Here is an 11,865-nt window from a genome sequence, read left to right on the forward strand (position 1 = left end):
TATAAAGAGGGCGGTAATGAGACTAGAGGCTGGAACCGGGCGTGGGATCTCAGCTATAACGACAGATCTCATTAGCCGCGTTCAAAATATATAGGGAAGTGACATGGGGGATGTACCTAGAAAAGCGCGACTTTGCTTGCTTGTGGTACGAATGTGATCAGTCGCTAGACGACAGGAGATGGGATAAAAGCTGGTATAAGCCGCAAATTAGAGAGGTAAATAAATAAATGAGAGATCAAAGGAAACAAAGGAGGAGGATGAGAAGATGGAAAGAAAATGAAAGGAGGATGCAGTCGGGAGGCAGCAGGTGCCTGAACCAGAGAAATATTTTCCTCGGAATCTTCCGATGTCCCTTTCAGTTCCTTTTCTTCTTTTCTTTCTTGGTGGCAAATCATCATCTCCAAATTCATCAAGTATCAAAGGTCTCTACATCTCTCTTCTTCCGCATAATTCCCTCCTATTCCCCTGTCTTCCCCATCGCCCAATTCTTATCTCAGATAAGACCGCGTTAAGTGAAACGCGAAATTGCCACGGGTCCAGTGACTCGGGCCCAGACCGACTTGGAGCCTCACTTTACAACCTCCAAATATGTGAGTAGTGCTATCCTTTGTGATATTATCCAAACTGACAAGTCAAAAAGGACAGGAAGGAGACAGGCAAGGCGGACAAGAGAGCCAAACCAGCCTCAGGGCATTCGGGGCCCGTATGTTTTGCTTCCCATAACCTTATCCCCCCCCAGAGACTCACTGCACACACTAGACGCTCTGCCTTGACCGACTATCTTGCTGTATGTTGATGTTCTCCTACATATTATGACTTGGCTGACTGGTTGTAGTCAAATAATATCTCAGCCCAACAAATTCGTGATGATTGGGACCGCCGGCAAGCCGAGGCGCAGCGCCAGCCTGATCAAGCTGAACAAGAATCATCCAATGCAGCTGAAGAATCTAGGTCCCCATCGGTCTTGGAGTCACTAGATGACCCTATAAAAAAGCGCAAGCGCCAGCAAGCTATTGCAAGGATCAAAAATAGTAAGGAGTTTGCTAAACGCAAGGCTCGCTTTAGTGGCGATTACGATGATGAGGAAGACGACGACTTCCTTGCGCTACAGATCCACGAAGAAAAGAACCGGCCGCAACCGGGTCAGCTTGCAAACTGTGAAATCTGCGACAAGCGTTTCACCGTGACTCCCTATAGCAAGGCCGGTCCGAACGGAGGCCTGCTTTGCGTTGATTGCTCTAAGAAGCAAAAGGCCGACGAGAAAAAACCCCCGGCAAAGAAGCGTGCCCCTGGTATTGGACGGCGTCAGAATCAAGCTAATCTACTTGATGGGTTGACACCTCATGGAACTCAGAGTCTACTGGAAACCTGCATCAAGGTATGTACACAGCATTCAAATTCCAGGGAATTGAGCAAGGAGTGCTAATTGTTCCATAGAAAGTGGCAGATTATATCCATGATATTGAGGACTTCGGTGATTTGCCTCCGTCCTTGCTGTTACGGCTCGGTCAGATCTTGTCTAGAAGGCGGGCCGTGACCTCACGAACCTTAGATCTATTCTTACGACCCCAGTACACATCCATCGATTTGTTCGATTGTGCTAGTAAGTCAGAGTTATTTCCTCTTGTTTGAACAAAGAAAGTCTAACCAGTGGCTAGAACTCGGCACGGATGATTACCACAAGATCCTGGCTTCCATGCCTCGTCTAACAAGGGTCAATCTTCGGTTTACCACACCAATGAAGGACCCGATTTTTCACTATATGATGGAGCGTAATATGGAGATCAAAGATCTCCACCTAGATGGGCCAAACCTTGTGACCGATGCCTGTTGGCGCCAACTTTTCATGAAACTTGGTCATCGTTTCATAAGCCTCAAACTATGGAACCTGGATGATGCATTTGATAACGAAACCGCTCGAGTGATGTGTCTTCATTGCCCAAACCTTCAAAGACTGAAATTGAAGTTCTTACACAAAATCGACAATGAGATGCTTGAGGAAATTTCGACGCTCAAGTCCCTTCATCATTTGTCGCTGCGCTTTCTGGCTGAGACCGACGTTAAGACCGAGCCTCTCCTAAAAGTCATCAGTAGCATTGGACGTCAGCTGGAAACCCTATCTCTGGAGGAATTCAACCTCGTCGATGATCGACTCCTACAGCATATCCATGAACATTGCCGTCATATGACCAAGCTTCGTCTTGCTCTCAACTCGACCTTCACCGATAAAGGTTTAGCCGCGTTATTCACAGACTGGTCTAATCCGGCCCTTACCTATGTGGACTTGAACTCCCTCCGAGACGTGGACATGACGAACCCGGCCGGCCCGGAAGAGCCTATTGGGCTTGCTTCCGACGGCTTCGTCGCGCTCATGGAACATTCAGGGTTGAAGATCCAACACTTGAACATCGCCTCGTGCCGTCATATCTCATACAAAGCGTTAGAGCAGGTTTTTGCGGAAGGCAAAATGTATCCCAACCTCAAATATCTTGATATTTCCTTTAGCACTGCCGTGGACGACTACCTTGCACAGTGTATCTTCCGGTGCTGTCCCGCCCTTCAGAGACTGGTTGTTTTTGCTTGCTTCAAGATTCGCGACGTCCACATCCCCAGGGGACTTGCTCTGATCGGTACCGTGGGAGCGACTATCAAAATCGACGGAATCACCCAGAGCGAGACAATTTGAGCGGCGCTACGGTGGTTCGACAATACTATTTTTCCTTTTTCTCTCATGTAGTTTGGCGATATTGCGATCTGAATCAAAAGTCTTTGAAAATTTTCAGGCAAACTTGGTTTTCTCCCTAGAATCTTGACAACTTATAAAATAATCTGATTAATTTATCTCGGAATAATATTAGGGACGTTATATCCAAGATAGCACTGCAATAGCTTCTACATGTCTTTTTTTCGTCCCTGAAGCTGTAGCCAAGAAGAATACGTGCGGTGAGAAACAACTCTTTCATGTGTAATATATGATATGATGTATTTATCAATGCTCCCGAGGTTGGGACTTGCTAAATCATTCATATAAAGGACATCATTCGTTTACTATCATGTACATATACGCCAAACACCATGATGTATGTAATCATAACCCATATATCTCAAGAAAATGCAAACCAATTGACAGAACCCATGCTCTTTATCCCATTCTCTTGCCAATCTCACTCTGCCAGTTTCGAGACCTCTCAAATCCATTGGAGGCGGTCTGGTAGTCGAGCATCGCCTGGTAAACCTCATCCTGAGTGTTCAGTACAAAAGGTCCATACTGAACAACCTTCTGGTCCAGTGGCTGACCAGCCACAAGGAAAATGCGGGCATCCTTCTCGGCGTTATCCGGGACAGAGAGTTCAACAAAGTCACCAGTCTGCTCGAATTGAACGTTTGTGAATTCCTTCACGATGCGAGTGGAATCATTCGAGCCAAAGACAGTCTCACCAGCCAAGGTGTAAGCAAATGAGTTCCATCCCTGTGGTAGGGGCTGCGATATACGACCACCGGGCTTGATCGTGATATCCAAGATCCAGACAGGGGTGTAGGCCAAGTCACGCACGGAGTCAACACCGTGCGACTGGCCCGAGATGACCTTGATCTTGACGCGGCCCTCATCGACTGTCGCGAGGGGAATCTCCTCAGCGCGAAGATCACGGTAACGAGGCTCACAGAATTTCAGCTTCTGGGGCAGATCGACCCACAACTGCATACCGACATTTGGGCTACCGTCTTCGTTCTCGTGGGGCATCTCAGCATGCATGATACCGCGGCCTGCGGTCATGAATTGCAGATCGCCGGGTCCGATAGTTCCCTTGTTACCGGCAAAGTCTTCATGGTCAACGCCGCCGGACAACAAATAGGTGATGGTCTCTTGACCGCGGTGAGGGTGGTCTGGGAAGCCAGCGCCCTTACCGATCGTGAAGTGGTCAAGCATGAGGAAGGGACTGAAGTTGCGGAGCTTGGCAGTTCCGATAGAGCGGCGCACACGGGCACCTGCGCCTTCTGCTTGCTCGATGGCAAGGAATGCCTGTCGGATAGCGCGAGGGACGGACATGTCTGTGATGGGGAAGACTGTGGGCGTCGGGGTTTCCAGGTTCAGGTGGTGGTTTGTCTGATTGACAATGTTTTTGGTCTGAAGGTGCTCTGACAGGCTAGGAGCTTGTTGCTGGATAAATGAGACCAAAGAGTCCTTGAGAGAGTCTTTGATAGAAGGGTTATAGGCAAGGAAGATTGCTGTGATACAAATTAAAAGTGGCAGAAGTAGTTTCATGGATGAGATGTGGACTATTTATATGCCAAAGAAGCGATTGAAAAGAGAAGAATGTTCTGCTGGGAAGGAAAATGCTGTCAGCGTTAGTCAATCTCATAAATACTCTTTGTAGTATCCATCCTGGGCATCGCAATGCTTTGCAAGACATCAGTCAGCCTGGTCCGGCCAATGAGATGGCGTGGCTTTATTACCAACTTTCCCGTCAGCAGCCGCTAAGCAAAGAGCTAGCCAGATGTGGTTAGCGTTGGTACCTGATAAATGAGGTACTAATGCTGAGTTCAGCATTTCAAATCAGGTGACCTTGGAAATTGGGATCTATAAGCCATCAGTAATTCTGTGGATATAAGTATCGATATATGCGTGCTAGAGACTTCCATACGGAGTGATTTCATGAGAAATATTAAAATACTCACTTCCTTGCATTCTACAATATGTACATCTGCTTCCAAGTGGTACAAGCGTTACGTCGGGAGCACATAGATTGGTCGTTATCAGATAAGGCCACGAAGCAGCCGCTCTCCAACTGCCAAACCTGACATGCGAGGACCGCCTTGTGGGTAGGCATTTGATTCATTCCAGCCTTGGAAAATTGCTTACTCCTGTCTTTATATAATTACACTGATACCCATATGCGATTGATTTACATGAAAAACCCTTACCATTGCCGAATTGAAGCTTCTTGCGACAAGCGCCTTTCGCGAGGAAGCTTCGGGATACCTGACTTCCACAACGCCTAGACTCCACTGTCATCCTTGGTCCACTGTGTTCTAATCTGATCTGTTCTAAGAGATGGGTCACTCAGCAAGCCTGGCGCCGTGGCTGGTATTGGCATGTGCTGTGTCTAGCACGTGGGCAAACAAAAAACCGTTCAACATTAATGACGATATTCTGGCTTATCCCCAGGTAGGTTGGATGGATCTGTCTTGCACCCATTTAAAGCAAACCTAACGTTGGATATTGCCCATAGTATCAAGTGACATTCCCCGAGGAGTATGTGCTTGAATCCCACGCCGAAGCATTGCTCCGATCCGAGGCCAGCCCCGGCGCCAATGACCAGAACAATCCCCAGGTTTACATAGGAAAGGATAGAACGGACTCCACCGCCCAACCTGAGGATACGAATGTATCTCTGTTCACCTACGAAGAGATGATACTAGAGAACCGGCGACTCCTCTGCCAGATCCCACGTGTCACGAACGACGACCATAATACAACGAGAGACAAGGAGGATAGCAAAGCCGAGGAGCAAAAGGAACTAGCTCGGGCGACAGATCGTGGCCTGGAACTCCTACGTGAAATGGAGGGGAAATGCATGTACTATTTCTCCGGCTGGTGGTCCTATTCCTTCTGTTATCAGAAGCAGATCAAGCAGTTCCATGCGCTCCCCGCTGGCCGTGGTATCCCCAACTACCCACCAATCGAAGACACTCAGACGCATTCCTTCGTCTTGGGAAAGTTTATTGGCGACAAGGGCGAGGGAGAGAAACAATCCGCCCAGACAGATGTGGCAGAGCTTCACACGCAGGGCGGCTCACGGTACTTGGTCCAGCATCTGCGTGGCGGGACCAAGTGCGATCTTACGGGACGCGAGCGCAAAGTTGAAGTGCAGTTTCATTGCCACCCACAATCGACAGATCACATCGGCTGGATTAAGGAGCTCACCACGTGCTCTTACCTAATGGTAATCTATACCCCTCGTCTATGTGATGACGTCGCTTTCCTGCCACCACGGCAGGATGAGGTACACACTATCGAGTGTCGTGAAATCCTGATGCCTGACGAAGTCACCGAATGGGAAGCAATCACAGAGTGGTACATGACCAACCAAGTAGCCGATGCTGCTGCGGATGCGGATGCGGATGCCGACCAAGCCAGCCTCCCGATTGTCGGAGGAATCGAAGTTGGCGGTCGTAAGCTTGTTGGCATGGAGGGCAAGGTAATTGAAAAGGGACGGGTGGTATCCGCAAGCGAGGAGCGAGTGGAGGTGGTGGTGGTTGCGAAACGCGAGAATGGCGAGGTCCGAAAAACGTCCAAGCAGGTACTGAAAAAGTACGATATCGACCCGGAGAAACTGGAAGAGATGAAGAATCTACTGGAAGAAAGAGCAGAAGGCAAAGACTGGACGCTGGAAGTTGTTGAAAGCAACGGCGTGATCAAGTTCCAAGGCAGCTTTGAAGACGACGAGGAAGACACTTTGAACGACAAGCCTTCTCCAGAGAAACTGGATGAAAACAAGGTATCTGAAAGTTCCTCTGGCCAAAAGCCAAAGCAGGAAACAGAGTCGGTCGAAAAGAAGAAGCAGTCCTCAACCAAGCCTGAAAACAGCGAGGGTAGCGAAGAGACCTTTAAAGATGAACTATGACATTTATAGTAGATCTTGTACATTTTGATGTCTTATTTTTTACAATCCTCATATGAATGATATTGTGTTTATTTTCTGCGATTAGCTGAGCTAGGAACATTACTAGCCTACCTCGGTTTACTATAAATACTCATTCTGGACTTCATGCGAAGGTGCAAATTTTGTCTAAGAGCTAATTCGTATCTTACGTGATATATATTACATGCAATCCATTTACTTCAGAGGTACTATCCGAGTGTTTTATGCTTCCAGGTGTCGTGTATAGGTACATTTATACATTTAATAGATGTTTATACGCGTCCTAATTCTCAAGATTTCTACTGTAGGAAGCGTTCTAATGTTAGATACAGGCAATTTGATTACAACCCACATACCTCCAAGGCTAGTGTATTAACCCTATATTAATCAAATATACAGCCGCAGACGTACGTCAGTAGCCTTGCGGAGCCGAGGGGCGCTTTGGATAAACAAGTAGTCCGGAGTATCAAAGAAGTACAAGACAGATAACAGCAAGAAAAGAAAAGAAGAAGAGGAAAGAAAAGAAAAGGCAAAAGAATTCCACTGAAGAGAATGAAAAAACCACATAGTTCACTATAGCTCGAGGCAACGTGACTGTAACCTCCCTATCGCCTATGGCCCACCTTCCCGCCCTCTCCCTCTCTCCTAATCCAACCTCACCCTCTTCTTTCCTTTCCCCCTCTCTCAATCCCTTGCGCCTAACCTTTTTCTCTACCTCCGCGCGCCCCGACATCTGACCCGTACCCGCACTAAGGAGCGCCAAGGCTGACCGAGCAACGGACAGCGTCACTAATTCTACCGGTTCTTCCCCTACATCACTGCGAAACCTAGAGCTGGCACGTTGAGACGCTGCCATTTGCAGCGGACTGCCTTCATAATTGATCGCCGTAGGACCACGAGTTGTTTCCAATATGGGTTTCATCGGTGTATACTCGGCTGTGTACGACTACCAGCCACAGGGAGCGGGCGAACTCGAGATTCACGAGGGCGACCTCCTCTACATTTTGGAAAAGAATGCGGATGATGCCTGGTGGAGGGCTAAAAAGAAGGCTAGTCGGGAGGATGAGGACGAACCTGAAGGCCTAGTTCCCAACAACTATGTCGAAGAGGTGAGTCTCCGCCGATGGCACCCGCGCAGGCCTCGCTGCATGGACAATTGCTGATATTATATGAAACAGGTGCAACCAGCGCACAGAGCTACAGCCCTCTTCGACTATACGCGACAGACCGACGAGGAGATTTCCTTCTCAGAAGATGCTGAGCTGATGGTGTATGACACCTCGGATCCAGACTGGACGTTGGTTGGAGCCAACTCGGAGTATGGGTTTGCGCCGTCGAATTACATCGAAATCATCGAGGATACCTCCGCTGAAACTACTCCCCCTCCTCAACCTTCTGTTCGAGCCGAGCCTGCCGCGCCGACGCTTCCGCAGCGGCCGACGCAGACTGCATCGGAAGAAACCGAGGCATCCCCCGCCGCCTCTCCGGTTGATATGTCTCACAACCCCGCTGCTGCTGCGATCGCCAGCATCATCCATAAGCAGCATGCCCCTGCGAGGGTATCTGCCGAGACGACCAGAGATGAACCCCCGCCACCCAGTCTTCCCGTCCGACCATCGTACGATCAAGAAGAGGACCACGAGGAGTCTCCGCCGCCTAGTCTGCCACGTCGACCACCTTCGGAACATGCGTCCCCCACTATGAACCGTTACTCGCCTGACCCAACTCCGCCACGTCCCCAGCAGGCGGCGCCTGCCATGGGTCGTGATCGGACACATGTCAAAGCATCACCCCCTTACAACCGGGCAGGTGAGATGACGCCTCGGTCCCCTTCCGGCTATCATATCTACAATATCAATGAGATGGTTGAAGTGATGGGCAAGAGAAAGAAGATGCCGACGACATTGGGAATCAACATGGCTACTGGAATCATCTTTATCTCTCCTGAAGGCGATGATCGGCAGAAAGAATGGAGTGCAGAGAAGCTCACTCATTACTCGATCGAAGGCAAGCATGTCTTTGTTGACCTTGTCAGACCTAGCAAAAGTATCGATTTCCATGCAGGTGCCAAAGACACTGCCCACGAGATTGCAGCGGCACTCGGCGAGATCGCCGGTGCCTACCGGGCAGAAGGACTGCGTGAGGTGATCGAGGCAGGAGAAGGGGGCGGTCCCAAGAAGGGCCAGATCCTGTATGACTTTATGGCGCAAGGTGATGATGAAGTTACAGTAGCTGTGGGGGACGAGGTCATCATCCTTGATGATACTAAGTCTGAAGAGTGGTGGATGGTGCGGCGATTGAAGAACAACAAGGAGGGTGTTGTCCCTAGTAGCTATGTTGAAGTCATAGGATTGATACCGAAGGCGCCTTTGATGCCTCATGAACCAGGTTTGTCGAGTGTGGAAAAGAACCGGATGGAGGAGATGCGGCTGTCCAAACTTGCGATCGGCAAGTCACGGACGGACTCCATGGATTCATCGGACCGTCACAGCAAGCGCGACAGCAAAATCAAGTCGAAGCCCGATATGACTAAGGTGCGAAGGTGGACGGATCGGACCAAGGATTTCACAGTGGAAGCCCAGTTCATAGGCCTCCAGGATGGTAAAATCCAGCTTCACAAGGTGAACGGTATCAAGATTGCCGTCCCTGTCTCAAAGATGTCAGTTGAAGATCTCGAGCATGTGGAGAAAGTTGCCGGCGTCTCGCTAGATGAGGACAAACCTCTTTCAAGCATCCGACCTCGCGTTACCATTGGCAATGATTCCAAAGCTGGGGCTTCTGTGCAACGTTCCGATTACGATTGGTTTGACTTCTTCCTTAAGGCTGGCGTTGGGCCACATCGCTGTGAGCGATACGCACAGTCATTTAACAAGGACGCGATGGACGAATCTGTGCTGCCGGACATTACATCTGAAATCCTTCAGACTCTGGGTCTAAACCAGGGTGATACCTTGCGAGTAATGAAGGTTTTGGATGCCAAATATGGCCGTGCCCCGGACAAGACCAAGCTTCGAAATGTCAGTTTCGGTGGTGAGGAAGTCATTGGCAATGGCGAGGACGGAGGGCAAGGTGGTCTGTTTTCCGGGCCCGGTGGTGTGCTGCGCAACAACACTCGCAGGGCCAGACCAACACCAAACGTTCCAGCCGGAGAGGTCGATCCCAAGGCGTTCGGGCAGGGAGAGGAACCTAAATCATCAGACAGCTCGGCAAGCCCACCACCTGCAGCAGCTGAAAAGCCTGCAGCCGGATTTGAAGATGATGCTTGGGAGGTGAAGCAGCCGAAGCAACCTGCTGGGCCACCTGCAGCCACCCCGACGCCACCGCCTGCGGCAGCTCAGGTTCCTCAGCCAACAGGGGCAATGGCGGATCTGACTTTGCTTCAAGCTCCTTTGCAGCCGACGCCGGCTCAGCCTACTGCACCAGCTGCCCCGCCTATACCCACCCTGCAGCCGCAGGCCACTGCCGTGCAATCACCAGCTATACAGGCTCAACAAACAGGTGCCACTCCTAGCTTGTTTGCGCAAGTGGCACAGATAGGACAGTATCAACGATCTTTCAGCCCTCAACAGACCGGGTTCCAAGCACAGGCCAGACAACGCCCACAGGCCCCTCCGACAGTTGGGCATAATTCACTTCTGCCTCCGCCCCCGCAACGCCCACTGTCCGCGCCTCAGAACTTCTCGCAACTGCAAAACTCCTTTGGCCCTCCTCCATTGCAAGCTCAACTGACGGGCCTTCCCCAGGCGGGTCCTCCGGTTGCTCCTCCTGGCCAGAGTCTGACCGAAATAAACCAGCTACGTTACCAAGCCGCGATGCAGCCGCAAGCGACAGGATTTATGGGTCAACCTCAATATCAGAATGGCTTGATGCCGCAGCCCACCGGGTTTACTCCCCAGTCACAATTCGGTATCCAGCAACAGCAACAGCAACTGCCGTTTGGTAGCCAGATGGCCCCTCAACAAACTGGATTCCAGGGACTTGGGCCACAGCCCACAGGCTTTGGTGGATATGGGCAATTCCAACAACCAATGCAGACTGGTATCAACTCTGTCCTTCCCCCTGCACTGCAACCGCAACCCACTGGTGTCAATGGCTACGGCAACCAGTCCTACACATCTCCGCCTCCTGTGCCGCCAATTCCCCAGCAACCAACAGCGACCCCCCTGTCACCACAGAAGACCGGACCGGCTCCCCCCATCAGATTTGGTGTCAAGCCAGATGGTCCCAAGAAGCTTGAGCCACAACCGACTGGACTCAGAGCCAACCTTTCGCAAGCTAGTAAGTTTTTCTTACCATTAAAGGTGGTAAACTTGAACAGAAACTAACTCAATTTACAGCCCCCAATAATCCGTTCGGCTTCTAAACTGCTTCTGTGCTTGCCCATACTAGACTGGCGTATATAATTCTGGTTTCCTGGCAATTTCCCCTATATTGCCTCAAGTTTTGCTCATACTGAGGCTAGGATGTTCTTTTCACATATCGCAGTGTCCTTTCGAACCAGTGCCCTTGGAATCAACACGTGTACATATCATGACCCTGGTCCCCGTTTTGACGCAGCGCGTATCGAAGCTCATGCCACGAATCCTCTTCGTCCTTTTCCCTTGCAAAACCCCCGCACTTAGCGAGCTATCCATATTCCTTTCCTGTGCTCTGACAGGTCTGATTAGGCCTCTCATATCCTGCATTTTTCTTTGTCTCTAGCTTATTGTCATATAAATCTGCCTATGGTGATGCTTATTGTATGGATGCCCTCTCTTTCTCCCTTTTCTTTGTCTGGATGGTTACCCTTTTCGCTCTCGTTCTCTCCCTTTCTACCGGCTCATACATAATCCATGGAGTCGTTGGCATTTGCTTAGTCTACGTACTCCATGAGTAAACTTTCTATGCACCGCTACCCAGATCAAACTGGTACCTGTAATATGAACATATATCATCACGCAAAATACATAGTGCAGTTCCTTTCATGTCTCAGCTTCAGAAACGTATAGTGTTGACATCCAATTTAGTTCGGTGCACTCTAACCTGACCAATGCCACATAAATTCTGTTATGTACAGATTCATGCAGAAATAAATCGATTCGCCCTTGGGGGTATATATATCAACACGTCCGACCATACAAAAAAGTTATAAGAGAGCATCATAATCCCCGAAACAATAGGGAGATCTGTACTAGTACACCCGCTTTTCATCGCATCCTCTAATTCGTTTTCCGACATGCAC

At 49.8% G+C, this 11,865-nt stretch overlaps 4 protein-coding genes across 4 annotated transcripts; 3 read left to right on the plus strand and 1 right to left on the minus strand.

The window, feature by feature from the left end:
- Positions 1-276: 276 nt before the first annotated feature.
- Positions 277-2,686, plus strand: rad7 (uncharacterized protein; the record flags this gene model as incomplete). The annotated part of the gene is made up of 6 exons (XM_039076620.1): positions 277-307; positions 541-590; positions 641-787; positions 836-1,378; positions 1,438-1,603; positions 1,659-2,686. The coding sequence occupies 6 exons, from the start codon at positions 277-279 to the stop codon at positions 2,684-2,686; spliced, it is 1,965 nt and encodes a 654-aa protein (XP_038925532.1).
- Positions 2,687-3,142: 456 nt separating this feature from the next.
- Positions 3,143-4,264, minus strand: LCP9604111_8474 (pirin family protein; the record flags this gene model as incomplete). Its single annotated transcript, XM_039076621.1, has 1 exon — positions 3,143-4,264. One exon carries the CDS (start codon positions 4,262-4,264, stop codon positions 3,143-3,145), a length of 1,122 nt encoding a protein of 373 aa, XP_038925533.1.
- Positions 4,265-5,053: 789 nt separating this feature from the next.
- On the plus strand, positions 5,054-6,626 carry LCP9604111_8475 (PRKCSH domain-containing protein; the record flags this gene model as incomplete). The annotated part of the gene is made up of 2 exons (XM_039076622.1): positions 5,054-5,167; positions 5,232-6,626. 2 exons carry the CDS (start codon positions 5,054-5,056, stop codon positions 6,624-6,626), a joined length of 1,509 nt encoding a protein of 502 aa, XP_038925534.1.
- A 929-nt stretch (positions 6,627-7,555) lies between these two features.
- Positions 7,556-11,007, plus strand: LCP9604111_8476 (cytoskeletal protein-binding protein SLA1; the record flags this gene model as incomplete). Its single annotated transcript, XM_039076623.1, has 3 exons — positions 7,556-7,753; positions 7,823-10,922; positions 10,982-11,007. The coding sequence occupies 3 exons, from the start codon at positions 7,556-7,558 to the stop codon at positions 11,005-11,007; spliced, it is 3,324 nt and encodes a 1,107-aa protein (XP_038925535.1).
- Positions 11,008-11,865: the final 858 nt, after the last annotated feature.

This window comes from Penicillium roqueforti (genome assembly GCF_015533775.1).
Source record: "Penicillium roqueforti strain LCP96 04111 chromosome Unknown scaffold_33, whole genome shotgun sequence".
In the NCBI taxonomy this organism is placed as follows: domain Eukaryota; kingdom Fungi; phylum Ascomycota; class Eurotiomycetes; order Eurotiales; family Aspergillaceae; genus Penicillium; species Penicillium roqueforti.